Source organism: Drosophila virilis, chromosome 2 (assembly GCF_030788295.1).
Source record: "Drosophila virilis strain 15010-1051.87 chromosome 2, Dvir_AGI_RSII-ME, whole genome shotgun sequence".
Classification (NCBI taxonomy): Eukaryota; Metazoa; Arthropoda; class Insecta; order Diptera; family Drosophilidae; genus Drosophila; species Drosophila virilis.
In genome coordinates this window covers 26137025-26160610 of record NC_091544.1, presented here as the reverse complement: position 1 = coordinate 26160610, position 23586 = coordinate 26137025, and the positions used below count along the sequence as shown (strand labels likewise).

Below are 23586 nucleotides of genomic sequence, written 5' to 3'. Positions count from 1 at the left end.
GTGCTGCTGCGTTCAGACTAGGCTCGAATGAACTGATTATCAAAACGAACTTTTGAACTTTGTGAACAAAAACGGTTATTTATTCACTTGTGATGGATATTTCTTCATTTCTTCAGACGTCTGCAATAAGCTAAGAACAAACTAATTGTGATCATGATACCTTAGATCGATGTTAGTTTATCAATACAATATTGAATAGATATAATATCAGTATTCTGATTAGTAATGAGATTTAATTTAAAGTCTCCTCAATTCTATATATAGAAATTACTCGAATTGCTTTGTGCCCCCCATTTAATATATAAAATTATTCAGCACTGAATCCAGGAAATGGCTCAGTTCCCAAGGGAACTAGCAGTTCGATAGGCCTTTAAAAAAACATCATGAAGTTGGCTCACAGCTATTTAATTTTCTGAAAAACTAGTTTCAATCTCTTAAAAAGTTATGGTTTGACCACCTATACCCAGTTTTCACCCTTACTTGTATGCGTCTTAAAATAAAGAATAAATAAAAGAATTGAAATAACAGATTAAAAATGTTCCATTTTTAAAATCGAGTATGTGACCGTGACTTGATTCACCTGACAGGAACTATCAAAAAGTTGTTCATTTTCGAACTTGCTGAACCAGATCATTTAGTTCATCAGAGTATAGTTGCATAGCAGCAAGCTTTTGTTGGACAGTATTGTTGGCGCACTCTGTTCAATTTTGAATTGCATGCGAGCTTTAACGTCCTTTCAAAGTCCTTTGGCGAGCTTTTGCGTGATGCCTAACATAAATATATTTGGCAGATGCCGTTAGCTGTTTCAGTTACTGCGGAACTTTCAAACCCATTGGACGCGCGCGGAAAAAAAAAACCAGCGTACGCTAGTGCTGATGGATATTTTTGAAAACGAATTATTTGATTTAAATCGTTCAAGTGAACTGTGAAGTTTAATAGGCCAAAAATTAAGAAATTCTATATGATTTAATTATGTAAATTACAAGAGGTGTGTCTACTGTGCAAATGTGAGGCCGAGTGTCGATTGTGTGTGTGAGTGTAGGGTGTGTGTCTGTGCGTGTGAGTATGTGGGCATGTGAACATACGTGTCTTTGTGTGCGTGTTGTAAATGAAGAAGTGCTCAACGTTGGGCAAGGACATTACGGACAAAGAGTAACACCAGCAGCCACTATGGCCGGGGTGGTGGCGAACGGAAACGGAAGTGCCCAAATTGAAATGGCATTTAAGATGAGCGAAGCATTTAAAAAGATTTCATTTACAGGCCTGTTCAGGTCGAGTTCCTGCCAGCCATCGAATTTGTTTGGCTTTTAGAGCTGCTCACGGATTTCGCAGATCGTTCTCATACGCCTGTCGTCAGCGCGCCTCGGCTACCGTGCCTGACGTTGACATTATTCATGAGCCTGAGTCATAAATTGTGGCTCGACGTCTGCCTTTGGCTAATGGATGGGCGGCTGGTGGCAGCTGCCAAGTCAAGTGCCAATAAAATCATTAACTGTTGCAACACATTAAATTCATGGTCCCAGACTTGGTCGTTATTCAGGCAGCAAAACATTGTCATAAAACTAGTCGACCATCCATCCATTCATCGAAACGCACGACAGCTCCCGGTCCCTTAGGCAATGTGAGGGGGGTGGGGTCAGACGACTGGGATCCTGTGCGTGCTGCAGCTAATTACCGGAGTATGGGGACGTGCGAAAAATAACTATTAAAAGAATGCTCAGGCCGGCATCGTGTGAAGTAATTAATAGCGACAATGGCTTTATCGGGCATTAATTAATTTATCGCTCATTATATTGAAACACCAAATACAATACACAGCGGACCTGGTACAACGACAAATATATAGAATCGAACAATTCACACGGGCAGTGCGACAGCTGAAACCTTTTGGTAATTGATTTTAATTCGCAGCGCATTGCATTTCGGGTGGGCGATGCCAAAGTTTTAGCCAGCCCAAAACTAAGTTAAATAAGAAGAACCAGCTGTCTTCGGGCTGTCGAATATTTAATACCCTGGCGGGCTTGCTTCATTATTAATATGAACGCCATACAATATAGTTGTCCAATATCTATATAATTGTGCCCATATCTCAAGCTTGTACTCAGTTTGCTTGAGATATCTAAAAAGACCAAATATGTTTGGCTCATGAAATTTAAAGTCTCTTTTTGATTATTGCTGTGGGAGCTATATGATATGGCGGTTGAATATTGAATATACGATGAACTCAACTTTTGGTAAAAATATCCTAAAAATAAAACACAAATACGAAGCCTCTATTTCCTTTGAATATTGCTTATGTACGCAAAACATTTCTAAAACAAAATAATTTTAATTAACCCAAAATGAAACAAACAAGAAAAGCTTTTATCATACATTACAAATATTGCACTTGTATTTATGAACATATATATGAAAGAATCTTATTTTTATTTTCCTATCTTAAGCTAGCGATAAGATTCATTTTTAGCTCAATCTATACTAACATGTTACACATCGCATGACAAAACAAATTAGTCTCCCTGCAAGTGTATAAAATAACAAACAGAACTTGAAAGTTTACCCTGGGTCAAGTTTGGCTCTTAGTTCTATTGTATTAACTTGGCTTTGAGCTGTTCCCATGCTCTGTTCTCTTTTGTCAGTTGCAAAGTCCACATGACAGACGCACTTCACTTTCAGAGACTCCTGTGGAAAGTTTCATGTTAGCTTTTTGGTCGATGGATTTGCCAATGGATTAGACTGCCGCACGCAGAGCAAGTTTTATTGTCAACTTTAACTATATAGTTTACAATTTATGAGCGAAAATAATACTTAACTATGACAGAATTCCTTAGTTTAATCTTTAGCTTTGGCTCTAGCTTGAGAAACTGACACTCTTTACGCTTCCCCCAATCGATAAATCATGTATAACATTTATGCTACACCCCCTCTAAAGGTTAAACACTGTAATTAAAAAGGCGTCCATTATGAGTTCTACTTAGAAAACAAATTCCGTTGCTCGTTTGTTAAATGAAGCCTGAAGAGCCAAGTCATTAAGTGCAGTACAGTCAAAAAAAGAAACAGAAACAAATTGATTTTTAATTAATACTCAATTATCATAGCTGCACGGAATTAATTAAAATATACTCTTTACGTTTGGTATATTAACAATTTCCGATATTTTCACAAAAAACAATACATTCCCGAAGGGCATTTCAGTTTTCTTGCACGATATGTGTCATCCATAGATATAAAGAGGAGGCTACTTGCAACTCATATATATTCCGGATTGGTTTAATGATAGGTTTTTGTATGAACAACTTTGTTTTATATATATAAATATATATATATAAGCCAATCTCAGCGAACACAATAACAACTACAGGCAGCTTTCAATGTACTGAAAAACTCACATCATCTGTTAGATATATCATACAGCTGCCATAGTCACGTGCAAGTCCGCATGGATATATAAGCTTGGAAATCCCAAATATAACTCTTGTTTCCTGGTATATTTGGTTTTTTCTTCTCATATTTTGTGACAGCAAAATTAAATTATATGAAATTCAGAGCTGAGTTGAAATTGCATTCATTGCGCCACAGAATTTAAATAAATTGTATATGCGTACATATGTTTAAGATCTTTTTTACAGTGCAAATAAACTATAAAAAACTCATCTTATTTTAAAAAGCTTGCAGTTTTTATTTCTGCTGTTCTTTATTTCGAAGCTTTACTGTATTATACATATTTTTATTTCATTATTATGTGTGTTATTTTATAATTATTAATATTTTTATATTACTTGGATTATTATTATTATTGTTAGTACTTTTGAAATGAAATTCATCCAAATCTCAAATATTCTCATATTTTATGCGAGTACGTTATGTAGGGGTTTTACTGTTTGAATGTGACAGGCACTTTATCTCGCTTCACCGAATTCCATTGAACTTTAGCAAAAAGCACAATAAATAAACCTTGAAAAAGGCAAACAAAACTGTATGTCAATTCGCCCTGAAAAAAAGAGAACAAAACAAGCCACAATTCGCCTCGGGAATATTTAATATAAATCGTGAATTTGTATTGTCACTCTAAGGATTGGCATCCCCGGCGCCTAATTAAAAAACAATATAGCCCGTGGCAAGTCCATTGATTAAGTGCATTTTTGTTTTTGTGTATATGAACCGATTAAATCACCTGCCCAATACATTGATTTGGGAAGGGGAGAGGGGGGGGGGACTACATTGAAAAAGTCCTATGCCGCAGGTTTGGGCAGCTGTCAAGCAATTTCCTTTGCTTTTGCTGCCCAGCAAAAAGTGTCGTAAAATGCCGACCGTTCCTTCAGTTCTGTTCATCTTTTTGTGCTTCTTGTTTTCTGCTTGTGTTTCCTGATTTGTTGCTTTGTTTTTTTTTCTTTTTGGCTATAAAACAAAAAAAAATGTCGAAAAGTTTCTGCATTTCGGCAAGGCGTAAAAAACCCGACCCAATTTAAACTTTTCTTTAAACAAAATAAATAGAAAATATACAAAAAATGAGCTATTTGCTTAAGCTATTTACTCTTACTTTCACCAGCTTCGGCTCATACTTTCTCCAGCTAAAACTCTCGCTTTGCGCGTTTTCATTCGGCTCAGTGTAAAAGGTTGTTTGGGGCTGGAAATTTGTCAATGGCAGAAAAAGCGAAACCCTTTTTCGCTTTTGCGCTGCTGCATTTCAATTTTGCGCAAATTGAAACATTTGAAACAATTTCGCACACACACAAACACATACACACAGTCGTTTACACCCGGTTGCATTTTGCAACAAGATTTATGCACAATTTTCATAAAACTGACAACATGACGTATGATTAATTTCTTAGCTGCCACTGTGCTGCGAATGTTGTTGCTGCTCGATGTTGTTCGTTGTTGTTGCACTGCGTCTGCTGCTGCTTCTTGTTGCTACATTTAATTAAATTGGTAACTGTGAAAAGCAGAGCTGAGGTCCTGGCTATATACGATTTCAGCGTTTATTTTTGGGGCCACAAGCGATGGCAACCTTAACGAGCTCTGCTGGCATGTATTTTTAGTAACGCATGCTGTCAGTTTGCCAGTAAGTAACAATAATAATAAAAACAACCAAAAACAGCAATGAGAAGAACAACAACAGCCAGGGCAAGCTTAAAAGTGCAACTAAAAATATTCTGTGGCAGACGCCGCCCTTAGAATTATGTCAAACACGCTCAAAATGCCGCAGACGCACTATTCCAACAAAAGCAACAACAAACCAAAAACAATATAAATATCACAGCGGTTGAGAGGAGGGTCGGTCTGCTGTCTGAGTACAGTAAAAGGTCTATTAACGAACAGCAGCTGCCTCGTGCGTAGCTCCGCTTTAGCCCGGTCAACAGTTTTTTTTTATTGCTAATCCTTTTTTAACGCTCCACTGGACTTTATTTGTTGTACACAAAAAATAAATCTTAAAGCGGACAAGCAACTTTTCTAACGTTAAAAAATGGTACTACGAAACTTAAAGTTAAAATTAAATGGCAACAAGCAAGCTAGAAACAAGCGACGATTTGTCAGTATTTGAGAAAGGGGAAAAGTTCTTCAACAATTGTATATAGTTTTGTTTGGCAAATAAAAACTTATGGACAATGGGAATAAATCTCACACTATGCGAAATGCATTCTTGATTAACTTCCGTTTCCTTACTTTAAATATTATAAGATATTCTACAAGATGGTCTAGACTTACCTTATTGCTGGTATTAGCTACAACATGAAAGATACTTGATTTGTTATACTACATATCAAATGTGGTGATTTTAGCTCTAAAAAGCTAAGAGAGTTTCTCAAAACTGGATTCCGATATCGTTTTTTATCGACTGCTTGGAAACGACACAAGTTATCAGAAAAAACTCGTACTGCGCGGGTACTAGGAGGATCTATCAATTCTCTAGCTCTTATAGGTTCAGAGATCGACGCATCATACATGCGGACAGACAATGCTGATTAAGAATATATATACTCAATGGGGTCGGAGATGCTTCTTTCTGCTTGGTACATACATTTGCACAAACACATTATACCCATTTAAATCATTTTCAGTGAGCTCAGGGTACAAAAATGGAACCTTTAAATTTGGGAATGAATTACGATATAATATATACTAAATGTGTCTCCTGTAGCTAATATAAGCGCTAGGATATGGTAAAAAATGTGATGTCTAAATCGATTTTTATTGATTTTGTACACATTTATCGATGCTTTGACATAAATTCAAGCATTTCGTGCACCTACGTCCAAAATTTAAAGCCTCTAGCTCGTTTAGTAACCATTGCCATTACATTTAGTAAACATTGCCATATCGACTCAGCATTGATGCTGACTTTTTTCAGCACGTTACATATATTTTTCCACAAAACGATTGAAGCACATTTTTATGGAATTTTAATGGATTCTGACTGCAGCAAGCACTTGACTCCATCATACATAGAGAGTTTTCACTGTAGCATAAAGCTGCTAAGGCCAGGCGCTTTGTTGCTTTGTTGCCAGGCGATTTGCTGCGGATGCTTAGAGTCGTATAGCAATATTACGTATACGACATGCACTCAATAAATTTGTGCATTTCATGACAATGGAAGCGACAACGACAACGACAACGAAAACGACAATGTTGACGACACCAACGCAAAATTCATTTAGTAAACCTTGTTTGCGAGTGTGCGTATGTGTGTACGCGTGTTTGCGTATCCGTCTGCGTAAGTGTGTGGGAGTACGTGTGTTCACTGTGCGTGTGTATTGCTCGAATGCTTGCATATCCTTGCATTTTTTTGTCACATGTCACCGACCAACTGCCATTCCATTGTCCTTTGCCACCTTACAAAAAGCATTGGCAAATTAAGTTAGACATACTACAAATATTTTTTTTACAGTTCTAGTGAAATATACATAAGTATTATTAATAATGTTTTGTAGTTTCTGTCAAACAAAATTATAAATAGCGCTAAATTGTCATGAGGCCAATCAAACCCTTTTTGGCATGTGAAGTCCAAACTCTAGCGTTCTGATAAATAATTCAAAATAAAACTAGTTATATTTTTTTGATATCAAATCGAATTAGATGACTTTTTTGTTGACTTTTCTACAGCCTTTTTTCACTTATTCAACTATCAAAATTCAGAAAATGACAAATATTATTTGAGCGCCGTTTAAGCTCGAGCTAGTGCCTGATAATAAAAATAACCTCATGCTGTTTTCGAGGGTGAATTTACGGGAAAGTCTGGCGCATGACTAAAACAAATTTTTAAAGAGACCAACAAAAGTACGTTTAAAGCGAAATGAGTAAAAATATAAAAATTTAACCAGAAATTTTTTGGAGCTTTCTCTCGGAAGTGCTGAGTTCAATGAAAATATCATGGAAAATAGAATATTCTGCCAAACATAAAACTCATTTTTCGAGCGATTCTTTTTATAGTTCTATATAATATAGTAGTGTGATATTGATAGTTCGATTTTGGCTACGATATCTTCATAGACGCAAGCATTTATTTTTCGATTGAAAAGTAAAATACCCTCTACAAGGGATTAATGAAATGCTTGGCTCGTCGACTGCGTAAGCCCTAGTGCACCAGTATTATTATAATTTGCGGAATCATGCTAAGTATATATCAGAGAGTATGCTGGCTACCTTTCCACACAAATAATATAATGAATAATATTTTTCTTTTAAAATTCACTTATATTTTCCTTAATTATTAATATATATTGACAATTTTTTGTCAGTTTTTCTTTTGTTTTTAAACTTTAAACGCAAAGTATCGTGAAGCACGTAGCTCTGCTGCGCTTGTGCACTTTTATGCGGCAGTTGCCAGTAGCAAATTGGCAGCTGTATTTGTTTTACTCGGTTTACGAATCAATTTGTAGTTTTGTCATATTCTGGCAAACAACCGCCAACAATTTATTGCGCGGATTAATAGGTATTTTGATTTATTTTGTTTACATATTTGCACAGAATGATACTGCACTTTTTTTACGAACGCGAAAGAATCAAATTGCTATTAATTAAATTCATTGCATTTACAAAATTACAAACAGCTTTTGATTTGCATCAAAACATAAGTGAGAAAATCGTTTGGGGTCAAGGCTGACAGTTCACTGCAGCATAAGCTAAGGGGCTTACCGTAAAAAAGCCGTGAAAATGGATCAGTTGACGGTTCAAACCAACTTTCTTTCCGTGGGCTTGCTTCGTGTTACTAGTTTTCAATATGTTTGAACCAAGCTGCTGGTTCAAAAATATGGTTAGGTTCGATGGCTGGTTTAGGGCTCTTTTCATACTAAAAACTAATTAGAACTCCGTGTTCGAAGCGAATCGGTTCCAGTTTTGCTTGTGACACTCATCAAAGAGTTCCGAGCATAAAATTTCCTTAAGTTCTAACTAGATTATCCGCTTAGCTGTTTTGAATGTGGGTCAGCGGGCTCATTGAAGCGCGCGCCAGTCAATTAGTATAATATGCTCTGGGCTTATCGGAGTGCTGTTGTTGGCATTGTCTGTTCAATTCAGTTCAGTTCTGTTCTGTTCGGTTTTGTGCTTAATGTAACTTCTTCATTTACGCTTGATTGATGCATTTTCCACTCGCAGCAGCCGCCTTCCCTTGAGCAGCACCCAAAAAACCCACCTTGATTTGGTTTGCCTGGCTGCACTGGGAATTGGGTTAGCTCTGAGTATGGCGCGCGGTTCGTAAATCATGAATATAAAAGTCGTAATACCCACACAGATACATACACTCACGTAAACTTGCGCACAAATCGAACAAAGTAGCCGACAGCATTTTATGGCATAATATTTTTTGTTCCGCTGGAAAAGTTTTACCACCTGCCCGGCGAACTCGCATGGCGCCCACCATTTTTTTTCTAGCCCCCTCCCCTTCAACTTTGTTGGCGCAACTCTCATTTGGTTGCCTGTCGTAAGCAAATCATAAAAGTTGGATTTGTGTACAATGCTTAGGCACTACTTTGTATACTCTTTGCGTGGGGTATCATCATTTTGACTGGAAGTTGATATAAATTATATATATAAATTACTAGTGTCTCAACCAGAAAGATATCTTATGAAACATGCTAAAGCTCTGGTCTCTTTCTGCAAGGTGTACATGTGTCGAAGTTAGAAGTTATATAGAAAACATATTACTTATGCAATATGCAAATGCTAGGCTGAAAGTCAAAAAAGAAAAGTCCAAAAGTCGATTTGCAACTCTTCGTGAAGTGTGTTTTCTACATCCTTGAAAAGTGTTTATTCAAGACTTATTTTTTCATACATTTGCTAAACTTTACTGAAGGAATTCAATTTTTTATTTTTCATTGCCCTACTCTACCGAAAATATTGCCACAACTATATATTTTCATATACAAGATGTGGGCTACATTTTGTGTTTATCCAAAATTGGTATCTATCAAATATGGTTTAATAAATAAATAAATAAAGTTTTTTCTTCTCAGCATAGTCTGCATAGTCAGTGTATTTAAGACTGCGGCCTTCCGAAAATAGCTGTTTTTTCTGGTATATACTATTTTTTATCGCGCTTACGTGCCAGAATTATTTATACATAACGGAAATCTTCATTCAAACCAAACTAATGAAGTGTCAAAAACGCGGCCCCAAAAAGTATGCTACGATTTCTTTTGCCATTGCGTGCGTGAGCTTTAGTGTGCTTACTATGCGGGTGTGCGTGTGTGTGTGCGCGCGTTGACCTTGAGCAACTATAAGCCAAGTGTGTATGTGTTTGTGGGTGTGTGTGTGTGTATGTGGCAGTTTTAAAATAGCTAAATAAGCGAGGGCAAACGCTGTTTGCATTCGCCAGGCAAAATAAACAAAAAGCGTCTGCTGGGAATGTGTGTGTGTGTGTGTGTAGATGTGTGTGTGCGTTAGTGTGTCTGTATGTGTGCGTGTTCTGCTGATGACTATATGAATGATACTCGAATAGCAGCCAGCCAAACAGTCGAGTGTCTCTCTCTCTGCAGCGTCCAAGTGGCAGGCGCCTGACAGCCAACAGGACTGCTCCAGAACCACATGCTTGTCCCCTTCCATAGTCGCCCCCCCCCCCCCCCCCCCCCTTCAGTCTGTACTCGCTTGTTGTAAGAGTATCTTTTATATCATTGGCGCGTAATTTAATGCCAAATGCTATATCGATCTGTTCGCAGACTGCATCTAAATTACAATTAGACCCAATTTGGTGGTCTGTGTATGTGTGTGTGTATGTCTGACTGTCGTATAAATGTGTGTGTGTATCTGTGTGACTGTGTATGAGTGTGTGCGTGTCTGTGGGATTTTCCTAGTATGTGCAGTTTTGGCGTTAACTGCAGAAACAAAGGAAATTCTACGTAATTGTTTGTGGTTCTATTCTGTTTTTGCCGCCCTCTCAATACATCTCTCTCTCTTTTCTTTCTCCCTCTCTCTCTCTTGCTCTCCCTCTCTCTCTCTCTTCCTGTCTATTTGTCTGCCTTCACATATTCGCTTGTTTCTATTATTTGTGTGTATGCCCATTTCTGGACTTTGATTTGTTGTTGTTTTCGTTCGCTCTGCGTTTACTTTTCTATTTTCTATTTCTATTTTTATACCCTTATTAAGGGTATCACAATTTGGTCAGTAACTGTGTGCCGCATAGCAGGATACATTTCCATTACGCATATATATATTCTCGATCGACATAGCCAAGTCTCTCGGTCTGCCAAGTACTCTGTCAGCTTTAAAGCTTTCGTTATAATTATAAATCGGTTGGATTAGACTACTACTTATATTTTATAGGAGCCTTAGGAACTTTTTTGTCTTTCAAGATACCCAAATCAAACTTGTAACTCCTATGCTTTATTCATCTCCTTGTGTTAAGGAAGGATTTTATCAACATCGAATTACTTATTCAAGACAAAACTCTCCCAGTAAAAGCTTCACTTATCTCGTCAAATCGGATTAATATATTGCATACATTATCTGGAAACTATCGGTTCGGTATCAAAGCACTTGGAAGCAATATGTGCTTTAGGGTATTTAATCTTCGGCATGCCGAAAGTACCCAATTTTGCTTGTCTATTTTATATTATTTTTCGCTAACAATTTTATTTGCGGTTCTGATTTGTGTCTCTGTTTTGGCTTTGCCTTGAGCCAGGGGAAAGTTAAAGCAATTTTCGGCTTTGCAGAGAGCTGTCATACACACACACCCAGCAATATCGTATCATACATATATATAAATATTTTTATATATCTGTCTGACTTTTTGGCTTGGGCCTTACCTGGGAAGTCAGTGATTAAGTCGGTTGCCATGTACGCAGAACCTTCGAGCCTGTTTTGCATTATTTGCTTTGGGTTTGTCCTATTTGCCTTCAAATGGCTTAATGTCAGGTCGTTTTTATTTCCACTAAGCTTGGCCAACACAAAAAATGAAGAACGTTGTCTGGCTCGGCCCCGGGATTTGTTTATTGAAGCGTATTTGGTTTTTGTACCAATGTATGTTTACAGAGCGGCCTCCTCCTCTATCTTTGGCTATGGCTTCCCACTCATTCTCACATAAAGTATGGGTGGCGATTTCCTTATTCATGTTTATTCCCTACACAGCTAGAAAAAGGCATGCTGGTTGTAACTATAATCGGTATGAGACGGGCAATATGTCATATCATCGTTTCTGGCTCTCTTTAAACTACACAGTTTATGCTGGTTGATTGATTGACTGACTGAATGAAAGACTGAATGAGTGACTTACAGATTGATTGAACGATTTATATAATAGAATATTTGTTTATCTATTTATCTAACTGCATTGTCGGTCGAAATCTTATTTTCTTGCATGAATCTTGAGTACATTAAAAAATTAACAAATTTATTACTTACCTGCTTTAACCCCCGTCATGCGAAAGATAAATACCCCAGACATAACATAGGACGCGAATAGGAAGCACAGATATGATTATTTAAGCAGGAAAAGAGCTTCACTAAATCTCACTATTGCCAGCTTATTACAGGGTATCAGCTCGTTTTTCTCACTCTCTAATTTATTTAGTGCTTGTTGGATCTGTTGTATACCGTGTCAATTGGTGTATTGCGTGCACTTAGGCGCGCTTCAGAAACCATTCGAATCGCTTGTGTGCCACGGAGTAATGCCAATCAACACGCATACGCCGTGTGGTACCCGTGATATATTTACGGGCATGCGGCGTTCCGGTGCTCGTAAAGCACGCACACGTTGAGCGTTTTGCTGTCATTTACTACGTATGTTGCGATAAATCTATCTATATGAAGGCTAAAGGGTCGCCCGAGCACTAACTGATATTTAACATGACAATTTATGGGTCTGTCGGGTCCACTGATAAATGTCAGGGTCCCTTTTTGGAGTAAGTAAAGATTCTCGTATTTAACATTTATTTTAATTCATTTGACTCTGGGCTAGTTCAGATATTTTTATCAATTTTTGTGACACAGTCTTTGGACCGGAAATGGAAAATTCCTTTCTTTTCCCAGCAACGTATACGAAGTATACTATCATGAATCTGGAGTCTCCCCCAATTCAATAAAATATTCCTATTTATAGAAATAGATTAACTTTTCATATTTATAATAAATAGTTTTCTCTAAAAATACATATTTAAATATATACTTTTCGGCTTATGTTAGATTCTGCTTTGATTTATGCAAGGTTTGGCTTAAGGTTCTGCTAATGACAAATAATAATTGGAAATTCAATTCACAATTGTTCTACAGCCCTGATTTTAGACTTAAAAATAGGGCTAGCTCAAGGTTCTACGTAGCTTTAAAAATGAAGGCATTGATTCGAAACGGGCACAGACACATTTTTTTTTTGTTAATCTGCAGCCCAATAACTAACTAGCTAGTCGGAACGATCTGTAGGCAATTTATATGCAATCATTCGACCATTCAGAGTTTCCAGCAACGACATATGCAAACATGCAAATGTATGCAGATACGACTACGCCCAGAACCCTAACACTCGATTCTGACCAACTGCCAAACGAATTGCCAATTATGCTGATGCAGTGGAGATGTTGGGGTCGGGGCTTGGGGGTCAGGGATCGGAGGTAGTGCGGGTGAGTGTTGTGGCATGAACAATACTGCTGCATGTTTATTTTGGGCTCTTTGTAATGCTTGGCATTTGCGATAACATTTGATTTATGAAAACAATAATTGTGTTTACCAAAAATTTCATTTCCCAAATTGATTATCTGTCGACGAGGCGATTCAATTAGTTTTCAATTAACACAATGCAATACATTTTGTGTGACTATGGCTAATTTGGCAAGTCCATTCAATATTCATTATGCCAAAACTTTTGAAACATGTCTGTTAGCAAGTAAATTGCAGATAAGAGACGTCTAATTGATTATATTTCAGTTTAAGCTTTCAAACTGTTCAAGTGGATGGCGGGGAGGTTGTGGAGGGTGGTGGAGTTGTCTTTTAACGACCAGCTCAATTTAAATACCAACCTCAAAATATTTACAGGCTGAATTGCAGCTAACGAGCTGTTGGATCGAATTTCCAAAGCAATGCCACGCTACAGACAAAGGCTCGTGGTCATCAGATGCTTGGGAAGGGTATCAAAATATAAAACAAATATAGCTGATAGGGTAAAGACAATACCGTTGACCATTTCACATATACATACTTGAGGCAGTATTCTGCGACCTTGGCAAATACGGCCTCAAGGTCGGAATGTTTAATGCAACTTTTATTTGAGCCTCTTAAAACGCATTTGCCAATAAATTGAATGCATCTTGGGCAATTTTCCCACACTGAATGAGTTCGATTCAAATTGATTCAAATATTAATTATTTCCCACACACGACTTGAATGGAAAATAAGCTAAGTTAGAGTAGGCAAGGCCAATAACAATTTAATAAAAGGAGTTGGAAAAATCCCCGGAGAGGCTGCCTCAACAGAGCTGTTTTGATGATGGAATTGCTGACTCTAAAACTGTAACTGGCAGCCACTCTTAAGCTGTGATAGACGAGGATTATTGCGATTTATCCATTTAATAATTGTTCGCCTTTTTTTCAATTTATCCTTTGAATAATACAGAGGCTACGCTTAGTGCTTGACACGAATTCAGTTTAAATTTCGAGTGCCTTTTCTTTGTATCTGCAGGGAATCTCGCTAAGCGCATATGTTTTATGTTTCATCAGTATTTATTAAGACCGAGTGCCTTCCCTTTGCTCAGCATATGAGTAAATTATTTCAAATTGTAAAGCTACATTTCACTCAAGCACACGCACACTCAGGCTACGTATTGGCCCTCGTGGCGTATACGCAACTTGTTATAGAATTTCATCGTTGATTAGCTGTGCTTTGTGCAAATGCTCGAGAAGTGGTGGAAAAATAAAAAAGAATTTCCAGAGGCGCCACAGCATAATAAAGCCACCAATCATAAAAAGGAAAGTGCAGCTGCCAAAGCTGAGTTTTTGTTGCACTTTGGAAATTTCAATTGGCAAGCGGGAAATTGTTCAAGGATTCCATAAAACTGGTCTGCTTTGGCATTCTCTCTGATAGCTTGCTGTCCATACGTTTATTGCTCCATTTCATCATGCGTAAGGGGTCGTTAGAGTGTTGTGTGTGTGACTGTGTGTGTGGCTATGCGTGTGTGCTGAATGACGCTTGTTTGCTGCGGCGCTTTGTATTTGGCTGCTGCATGCATTGGGGCATGAAATCTCTGTAACCTTTTTTTTTGTTTTATCCTCCGGCAGCCGCTTAGTTGAATAACTGACTGCCTGCCCTTGTCACAGATAGCGTTACGTATGTGTGTTTGCCTATGTGTCTGTGTGTGTGTGTGTGCATGTGGGTGTCTCAATTGTCTTTTGCCCGAAAGCTATTTGGCATTAGCCAAACGGCCAAGGCAGAGTCAGCCAGCCAAAAAAACAAACGGCCAACTAGCAAAACAAACTTTAACACACATAGCTAACTACTGTGTGTGTGTGTGTGTGTGTGTGTGTGTGTGTGTGGGTGGGTGTGTATTCTTTGCCAGTCAATGGCGGCATAGAATTTCCAGCGCGACGCGCATTGAACAAAAAGCGGCTAAAGAAAACAAAACTTGGCAGCTTAAACCATAAATGCTGCGAGCCAGACGGAAAAACAAACTCATAATATCCATGTGTCTCAGTGTATGTACATATGTATGTGTCTCTGTGTGTGGATGTGTCTCCTGGCTTGCTGTGCCTATGCAGCAGACATACGCCTAGTTGCCCAGCCTGCTTGCCCTACTGAAATACCCTGCGCTAAGAAATACACGGAGCATATATTTTTTATTTCTTATTACGAATCGCTCCTTGAGCCAAATCAACTCTAAAAAATAAATGAATACCAGCAAAAACTAAAACAAATACCAAAAATAAATAGCTTTTCGTTTGTTTATTTAAAATAATTTTGTAGCATATTATACTAACAACCTTAAGTAAAGTTTAAGTAAAGTTTAACTAGTTAAATCTAAAAATATAAAAAATTAAAAAATATACAATACAAAATGTAAATGTGTCGCGAATCTGGTTTATTTTATATATATATATATATATATTGTATATATGCATGTTTGTTTATATGTATACCAACACTGGTTCGCTTCACGACTCTAACCAGTGTTGGTTACCACTTATTAATTTATTTTCTGTTACTTTGCAGGGTATTTTCTAGTTGAGCATAGCAGTTACATGCTCAGTTTGCTGTTTAGTTAGTTGGCTTTTTAGTTATTGTTAGGTTTTCGCTTACTGCCTCTGCTCAATGCTCAATGCTCAACGTTCAACGCTCAGTTGCCGTTAAGTTTATAAATACAATGAATACAACGTGAGATAAGTTGCGCCCAGCGCTACTTTCTGTAGCGTCCCGAGGCGTTGTTAACACGTCGCATATTCACGCATTATTAATGGGACCACGACTGGTGGCTCGTTTTGCATGCTTTGTTTTTATATCCTGAACCCATTCATAATGGGTAGTATGGGTATAATGACTTTGTGCAAACGTATGTAACAATCAGTGAGAAGCAAGTAAACACAAATGAGGTGTATACATATACTTTATTTGAGTCCTATCCGTTTGTGTGAACGTTTCAATGTCGGAAACTACAAAACTAGACACTCAAATATTCATTATATTCCATAAACTGAACGATTTAACCTCCTTTCTTGAAATGTTCTCCCATTTCCAGAGCATCGACAAATATCGATTCTACGACATGGTTTTTAGAGCATAACTTGAAGATAATTAGGGCGAGATACGCCAAACATGGAATATAAGTTCTTGTTTAGAAAACACACTTTAGCTCAGTTTCATTTCGTAGAAAGCTGCCCTTCAAGATAAGGCCGTAGTCTTTGGTGTATATACACATACTTGTGTACTACTTGTAAGACTTGTAAGTTCCAAAAGAATCGAGCTATAAATTGGAAAGTTATTCATTAGGATGGGATGGCAAGAAGAAATACGGCCGCTGAGTAAACTTAGCAGAAACTTTGTAAAGAAAAAAGCTAGAAGGTTAATAACAGCTGCTCGGCGTTAGGTTCAGGTTTGCTCCTAGTCAGTCACTCCCGACTGGAGCACTTTCATGTATATGTTTTTTCCATTTGCCTTTGGGGCTATTTATACTTGAAAATGGCCGCCATTGTGCCGGCGAGAAGGGCTCGGCACTTGGCATTATATGTAGTCAAGTGTTAATATTGTCGGCCATATCAGAAGATAAGGCCATACATTTTACTTACGAGCAGCATGAAACTGCCGCTGGCTGCTAATGGGCGACTGGTGTCTGGTGACTGGCAACTGGCAACCGTCAACTGGCAACTGGCCAGACAAAGCCTGAAGAGCAGAAGACCACCAAGAAGGTGGGGCAAGAACAATGAGTGGCAGAGGACACTTGGTCAAGTCTAGGTCTAGCTGTTGACGGCGCGCAGCTCAGATAAAGGGCAGGAGTTTCGTGATAATTGTGTATTGCCAATGGCAAAGGATACATTCTGAGCCAGACAAAAAGCCAACAATCAGGATTAAAAAATTAGATGACAAATAAACTTGATGACAATGCTTATGACAGTTGCCTGTCATTTCATTATGCTTACGATAACAGCTCAAATAATATCACACAATCTATTCGGCTTAGAGTGTCTTACTGTTGTTAAGAAGTTTGTGTTAATAATTCATTCTTTTTCTTATCTATTTTATGTTGTATATTTTAAATGGTACAAGGGAATCTGCCTATCTAATTTACCATCTGACTGTGAACACGCTTGAAATAGTCGCTAATTCGGTTCACAGCTCACATCGATGACTCAAATTTACTTTCGTTCATGGACCAGGTTTTTCACATCAATGAGCGCAAGTTCAAAGCCTAGCTTGTCATGACTTATTGTTGTCATTTATAAAGTATTTATTATTAATTTTAAATTTTTGCATAGAAGAAACTCACAACCAGAAACTTTACAACCATCAGACTCCATCTGGTAAATATGGGTCTCATTGATATTGCTGTCTTCTTATAGAAAATCCATTCGATGCTCTTTCTTATTAAAATAATGATATCAAATAAATAAACTTGAAAGCTTAACACTAAAGAGCCCTAGAAACTTCATCCAAGAAACCGTTTAATTAGACCTTTTACTAAAATCCTTTCCTGACCTGTCTTTGCACCAGAAATTATTGTTACTTTTATAAACTGAGTCCGTTGTACAAATTGTAGGCTAAGCTGCAAAGCCACGCCCGTTGTGTTTTCAGAAGCGGGCCAGAGGCCGCATGTTGACAATTAGTCTTTAAATTAAGTGGGTGGCTGCCACGCCCCGCTGCCTCAGGCGTGTTGTTATACCCTGAACTCGTTGTAGATGCTTAAATAGGGTATATAGACTATGCGCAAATGTATGTAACAATCAGAACGAATGTGTTCCAAACACCAAACATATAGTTTATTCTTTTGTATAGTTTTGGATAACAAAGAACAAAGTTATTCCAGAATGTATTTCCTATATTGTGGTTCTAAGGGAAGAAAAGGAAGGAGCGAAAGAAATAGCAGCTGGGTTCAACGGAGCTCATAGTCGCGCATTCCCAACTAGAGAACTCTTGTGTGTTGTTATTTGCTTTTAAGCCCAAACAGATGGAGGCGGGGCGCCAACGAGTTGTAGGCCACCATAAAATTGATTGTGCTTTTTGGCGTCGGCTACGCTGGGGGAGTTGCATGGCTTGGACTCAAGTGAAGCTGAAGTCAGTTAGGCAGCTCGTTGGCTCAAGGTGTTTGCTGTTTGGATTTAGTGGGAGCAGGCGAGAGAGTGAAGGTGCTAAGGGTTATTATGGGTAAGGATAACAAGCTCATTGAGCCGCTTGTCAAGCACTTGTGTGAGAATGGGCAGGGGTCAAATGCCAAACGATGCTGACTGTGCAATTTTTATGTTGCAACTTCATTAAAATTGCTTTTTATGTGCGCTGGCAAATCGTAAAAGCATCTAAAAGCAGCCACGCCCCTTTTGTGAAGAGACTAACGCAAAACAAAAGTCAAATTGCCGAGCATGGGCTGGGGTTGGGGGCAACAACAGCCGTGGACAACGGCACTTTTAATTACTTTCTGCATAAATTTGCACTCATTTCCTTTTTTGGGGCACGCTCTAGTCCGGGCTGGTCAGCTCGGACCCGGCATGGGCCCAGCTTGGTCAGTTGACTGGCTGCCCGACTACTCGGCTAGCCAGCAGCCTGTTTCGCCTGCAACCAGATTTTCCCACTTTTATACCCTGTTTTGTGCGTGTTAAAATGGGGTATACTGGCTATGTGCAGCTGCATATATAATATATATTGCTGTGTCCTTCAGTCTATTCTGCTGTTTCTCCGTATCGAATTCTAAGATCTCAAGAAAATAAAAATAAATATATTATTATTATAGGTAATTTTCTCATTATTTCCATCATCATTATTATTTATTAATATTATTTCTATTAATATTGGGATTATATTTATTTATTTTTTTCATTTTTAAGCGACTGGGTAATCTTAACAGTTAATAGTTTATCTTCCGTGTCCTGCGACCTTTTTGATGATATTATGTGAGCCTAGCTTAAGTGACAGACCACTTCTGTTGCTAAGTGGTTTAGTGGGCGCAGGGCTCGAGCCCCTTATTTTCTTCTGATCTATAAATAAAGCCTGTTGACTTACACTTGACATCGCACAAAAATACGCACCGCAAATATTTACTTTGTGCATACTTTATTATAAATTAAGTACCTGGATACAGGGTATGCACAAGGACGAGACTCAAACACGTGCACCTTTCTCCCTTGTTGTCGTTATGGGTAATGGAAAAAATGCTTAACTACGCGGGCCAAAAAGAAAATTATGCAAAACAGCGCCTAAGCATTTACCTGAGCCAATCCGTGCGGCTTTAAAGTAGCTATCAGAACGGCGTGGAGTGAACGCATGTGCGCGATGTCCTTAATAAAAGCACGTATTTTCATGGCTCGCTGCTTGACAGCGAGTTTTCCCAGCCAAAAGACAAACGTCAAACGATTTCGCATTTTTCGCTTGTGTGCGTTTTTCGGTTCCTTTGTTGGCCCGACTGTCGACTGTACAAACACCCTCTGCCTTTTTTGAGCCGCCCAACTCGCCTCTCGCTGCAAATTGTTGTTTAATTGTGGCATCCTTTCTTTGTTTTCCGCCAGGCTGCTGACCACAATTTGTTCACGCTCAACGTAATGGCAAATAAATCAACTGCACGTGACGCCAAACAATTCCTGGCCTAGACTGAGAGGTGTATGTGTGTGGGTGTGTGGGTGTGCAAAATGATTGACTTTAATGTCATATTGCGCAATTTATGCGACTGTCTGTCCCATTTGTGGCCTGCTCGCTGGGCGTGACCCCTGCAAATGACTAACAAGAGTCGGAGCCAGACCCAAAGCCAGATCCAAACTGAAAATGACAGCCAGAGGCCGTCAGCCGTCGGATGTAAGGGTATATATGAAAGTGGCATGCCATTCAATTAACTCAATGCCCGGCATCAGCCTCATAAAGCGAATGTCAATTACATTTCGCGGCGCTTTTGTGCAAGGTGGCAGCCATATTAAATAGGTCAAAGGACTCGATGCGCATCGATTCTACTCTGGCAATTAGTCAGCGGTCCACAGCTCTAACATTTCAACAGCAGAGTAATTCCACTTAATTGAAAGCGATTCTCTAAACTCAACTGCAAATTATGAAATGTGAGCTTCACTTCTTGAATGGACGTATTTATTTACAGGCGAAACACAATTGAGCGCCGTTGCGAATGAGCATTTCACATATGGACAGAATTTTCTCAATAATACTTAATTATTCCAGGTAACCCGAACATCCCTTTGATTCTTGGTTATCGCCAACGTTTCTTATTGGATTTAGTCGGAAAATTCACAAATGTTTCTGAATAACTTTCAAAATATGAGATAATAAAATAAGGGCAGTGCGCAAAGGATGCTGGTTCGAATTCTCGACGAGTTTAGCTGTGGAAGCATGTTGAGGGCGCCAAGACTGAGAAAATTGATTTGAGAAACCACCGAAAATGTTTTTGTGTAACTCTTTTGTGCAATCAGCTTCCAACTCCATTTAAAAAATGTTTTCGAAAATTCATTTAAGACGTGTTTCACACATTTCGCAAAATCCACCACCTTTTCGCTCTCAAGCTTCACAACGCAACTTACAAATGGGAGAATACTTAGACCTGGCAGTTCCTGGCAATAATTTTAGTTTGTTCTAATTTGTTAAGCTTTTTGTGTCATTGTTCGTCTTAAGTTTCAACCCACTCGAAGTGCTAATTGTAATCCCTAAGGGATTTTTCCCATTTATAATTTCCACTTGCAATTTCGTGACTGAATCATAAATAAATTCATGTAACCAACTAGGTGAAAGCTAGCTGCCAACAGCAAGCAATTATCTTAGCTAACTAGCTCATCAATGTTTGCCCTATCAGACAGGCAGCTCCCTAACACCACAGCTTATCCAGTTTCATAGTCCAGTGACCTAAATAGGAGTCCATCATTTAGCAGAGAGCAACTGCAGGTCTCGTTGTGAGCATGGAATTAAGTTGGATTTTGTGCTGTGTCGAAGTTTCCTTTTCATTTTGCTTGTGTGGGGGATGTCGATGATGATGACGACAAATTGGTCAAGGCCGGCCAACATTCGGCAGTTACCTCTGGCCACAAACGCTCTCTAAGCCTCCGTGCCCACCTGTCCCACTTTCTACTACATCTCTGTAAATAGTTTTCAATTGTGTGAAGCAAATGCCCCTAAGTCAATATTAAGTTAGCTGCTGGCAAAAATCCAGGACTAAGACGCTTTGCGGGTTGTCTCTAGAATCAGAGCAGCTCAGCTGGGCAGCAATTGCTTATCTTTTATCAAGGTAACTGCCACTCAAAGCAGACACAAACACACACAGACCTCAAAATATGCAGGTGTGCGAGTGCTTAAAATGTTTTTTTTTTTTTTGTTTGCCTTCAAAATCTACTCGTCTCTGCTGTAAGCGTAAGGATACGTTCAAGTGGGCAGAGCGTCAGGGTAGGGTATTTCAATTTCACATATAAGCTTGGCATGGATTACTTTTGACACACAAATGAAATTGACAGCTAATCCGTAATTGATCTGCTGAGCAGGGCAAGACGCGATACTGGAATGAGAGTTGAGTTGTGAGTTAATGTGTCGCATCGAGGAGGCGACTTCTCTGTGAAGCTGACAGCTGACAGACATCCTGTCATTCTGTTCGAGTGTTGAAAATAGAAAAGCAACCAAACTTTTGGTCACGTACTCATTTACCTGCCGTCAAAAGTCATAGCAATAACAGCGAGCAGAAGAGCTCGAGTTGGGTGTGCACAACTGGTTGATACTCTGCTTTAGGCTTCGCCTTTTCCTCAGTCCCGACTGTATACAAAATTCAAGCAATGCATGGATATTAAGTAATTAATTAGATACTTTTCAATTATAAGGCACATGGAACAGCTATATTTACCTAGCACCTATTGTGTCCGAGAAATATGCTTAAATCCGATATTTGTCGATTCCAGGAAAATTAGAAGAAATAAACTCCTCCCTTTACCATTTCCATACACTTGTAGGAAAACATTCAACGCATTTTCAATAAGTCGACGGTATGGCAAGCAAAACGAAAACAATTCTCGGCTAAAAAGGCAGTCCATGAATTTGTCAGTCGTAAGTGAGTAGGGCAAGCGACTGCATGAATTTCAATTTCTGGCATAATAAAATGCGCCACATGACAAATGTCCTTGGGTCCTTGCCTGACTGGGGCACACGGTTAGCGCTTTGGTCTCGCCACATAAAAACTTGCTTATGCTAATGCGTTAAATCGTAAATTTGCAACGAGCTTAGCAGCAATAGCAACCGCAATAAGAAATCATAAATAAAACAATAATACATAAACGCATATAAACATTTGCCAGTGCCAGGGCGAGCGAGAAGAGGAGCGTGACCGAGTGGGCGCTTACTGTTAAAAAATAAAGTGTGCCCACATTTCAGGCGACGCCTGGCAGCCATTAAAGCATAAGAAAGTGTAAGATGTGTATTACGTGTGTTCATACCGGAGTGCGTGTATGTGTGCGTGTGTGCAAGGATGTCTGGCTGTGTGTGTCTCCTTGTTGTTTGTCGTTTGTTGTTTGCCCCATTGCGACAAGCAGACAAAATATCATTTGCTTAGCATACCTAAACGGCAAGATGTGGGATATTTTGGGTGTGGGGAGTATGTGTGACAAGGGCACGTGCCCTTATACATATGTGTGTATGTTTTATATATAAATATAATGTTACGCCAGACAACGCACATGGCATAAGATAATAGTACAAATAATAAAAAGAAAGTGTAGCAATACAAAGAAAACATAAAACGAGAACAACAAAAGTAACTACAACAACAACAATACCAGCAGAAAGTACGCACAGGAAGCAAGCTAAAAGCCAAAGCGTCAACAACAGCAACAACAACAGAAACAACAACAACAGGAACAACAACGCAAAACGCATACAAATGTCAGCGATAATAGCGACCTGCGCTGGCAGCGCTGCCAGGAGGGACAGCCGCCACTGTGTTTGTGACGTCAGCGCGCTGCTGGCTGCTGCTTAAGCTCTCAACGTCCCAGCGTCCATTGACATTTCAATTTAAATAACACGATAAAACAGCAACAGCAATAACAACAACAACAACAACAACAACAACTAGTGCAGCGTCGATTTAACAACACGAACAACTAAAACCGCACCATGGAGGATGTTGGCGCTGCAACTTCGGCCACAAAGAAGAGCTCCACCACCCTGTCCGTGGATCGTGCCGCATTTCTCCTGCTGCGCGTGAAAAAGGCGTTCAAGAAGAAACGACAGCAGCGCAAGGACCGACAGTAAGTAGAACCCTTCCTCCTACCCACTCCCCTGGCAAACTCACTGACATTACCCCCATTCATGTCCACCTTGTGCCTTTCTAGCTGAAAGTTTGAAATTTGCTTTTCTTTTTTATGTTTTGCTCGCATTGCATTTGGCTTAGCGCCTTTTGCTTAGTCCTTCCGTTTCGCAACTCGGCACTTTACAAGGATTTTCCTTATTAAGCCGCTCAAATCCAAGTATATTGAATTTATCGCATTTGCTGCGGCGTCTTTTTTA

At 39.0% G+C, this 23586-nt stretch overlaps 1 protein-coding gene across 1 annotated transcript in view; it reads left to right on the top strand.

The window, feature by feature from the left end:
* Positions 1–859: 859 nt before the first annotated feature.
* The window catches only part of wake (wide awake), a 68112-nt gene continuing 45385 nt past the window's right edge, over positions 860–23586 (top strand). Inside the window, exons 1-2 of the mRNA XM_032433532.2 lie at positions 860–988; positions 22749–23327. Of these exons, the coding sequence (XP_032289423.1) occupies positions 23194–23327 (134 nt within the window). The 5' untranslated portion in view covers positions 860–988; positions 22749–23193. The remainder of the gene's footprint in view (positions 989–22748; positions 23328–23586) is intronic.